The sequence below is a fragment of the Spermophilus citellus genome, assembly GCF_964194105.1.
Source record: "Spermophilus citellus genome assembly, chromosome: 5".
In the NCBI taxonomy this organism is placed as follows: Eukaryota; Metazoa; Chordata; class Mammalia; order Rodentia; family Sciuridae; genus Spermophilus; species Spermophilus citellus.
In genome coordinates, this window is record NC_138186.1 from 39,664,977 (window position 1) to 39,666,422 (window position 1,446).

At 37.2% G+C, this 1,446-nt stretch overlaps 1 protein-coding gene across 1 annotated transcript; it reads right to left on the reverse strand.

Annotated features, from left to right (window-relative positions):
* Window positions 1-282: 282 nt before the first annotated feature.
* Window positions 283-1,221, reverse strand: LOC308649020 (olfactory receptor 2B11-like; the record flags this gene model as incomplete). The annotated part of the gene is made up of 1 exon (XM_081294292.1): window positions 283-1,221. One exon carries the CDS (start codon window positions 1,219-1,221, stop codon window positions 283-285), a length of 939 nt encoding a protein of 312 aa, XP_081150418.1.
* Window positions 1,222-1,446: the final 225 nt, after the last annotated feature.

A 1,446-nucleotide genomic window follows, 5' to 3' on the forward strand; every position in this document is an offset into this window, starting at 1 on the left:
TTAAACTAATCTACTTAAACTAATAAATTTATATTATAAATACAGTTGCTAGTTCAGTATTCAAATAGAAAATACTATTTTCTGTATTTTCATAAATAAACTTTCCATACTAGTGCACACAATCTAATAACATTCATGCCCAATGTGACTGTAAAATGTCAGTAACAAAATATTTTTATCAAGAAGAACACATAGCATGAGATTGGATTATTAGTCTAAATGAATTGTTACAAAATAAATACAAACCTTTTAAATAAGTAATTTTATTTTGTTGACAACCTTTCACTTTGAAATGAAAATGTTTCTCACTAGGTTGCCTAATGCCCCTTTTACATCTTTATTCCTCAGGGTATAGATGAAGGGGTTGACTGTAGAAGTCACCACTCCATAGAAGAGAGCCATGAACTTGGGCTGGTCCCTTGTGATGGAGGAGGAAGGCTGAAGATACATGCTAATAGCTGGACCATAGAATAAGGAAACTACAATAAGATGAGAAGAACATGTTCCAAAGGCCTTTTTCCTTCCCTCAGAAGATTTAATCTTAAGTACAGCATGTCCAATACTAGCATAAGAGGTAAGAATTAAACATAAAGGAATAACTAAAATAAAAATACACACCACAGACAGTGCAAGTTCATTAGCTTCCTTTTCACCACAGGCAGTCTTTATCAGAACTGGAATCTCACACAACAAGTGATCCAGTTTATTGACACCACACAATGGCAATTGTAAGGTAAGTGTGGCCTCCGATAAAGCAAAGAGCACTCCAGTCAGCCACATAACACATGCTAGTAAGATGCAGGTGCGTTGATTCATGATGAGGGTGTAGTGCAGAGGCCTGCAGATGGCCACGTAGCGGTCAAAGGACATGATAGCCAAGAGAAGACATTCTGTGGCCCCCATAAAGTGGAAGACATAAAGCTGAACTACACATCCTACATAGCTGATGGTCTTCTTAGAGCTTCCCAGGTTTAACAGCATCTGAGGCACAATGCTTGTGGTTAAACACATGTCTAAAAAGGAGAGGTTGGTGAGGAAGAAATACATGGGACTATTGAGACGGGGGTCTAACTTGGACACCAGAATGATGGCAATGTTTCCCATCATGGTCATGGGGTATGTAATAAGAAGAACAATGAATAGAGGAAGCTCTAGCCAAGGCAGATCATCTAAGCCTAGTAGGATAAACTCTTCAGGGTGGCTTTCATTAATGAGTGCCATTCTCTTCAAGTTGTGTCACCTGTAATAAGGAAGTGGCAAAACTTTAGAAAGTGTTATAAGTAATTAAAAAGCATAACCATACATTGGACATATGATTACAGAGGATGTTGTGCAATAACTCTTGGATGTAAGAAAACAAAATCTGTCACTAGGTGACCAAATTTCTATTTATGACACTCAAGAAATGGCAGTTACATTAAAAAATAGCTAAACATTCTGAAACTG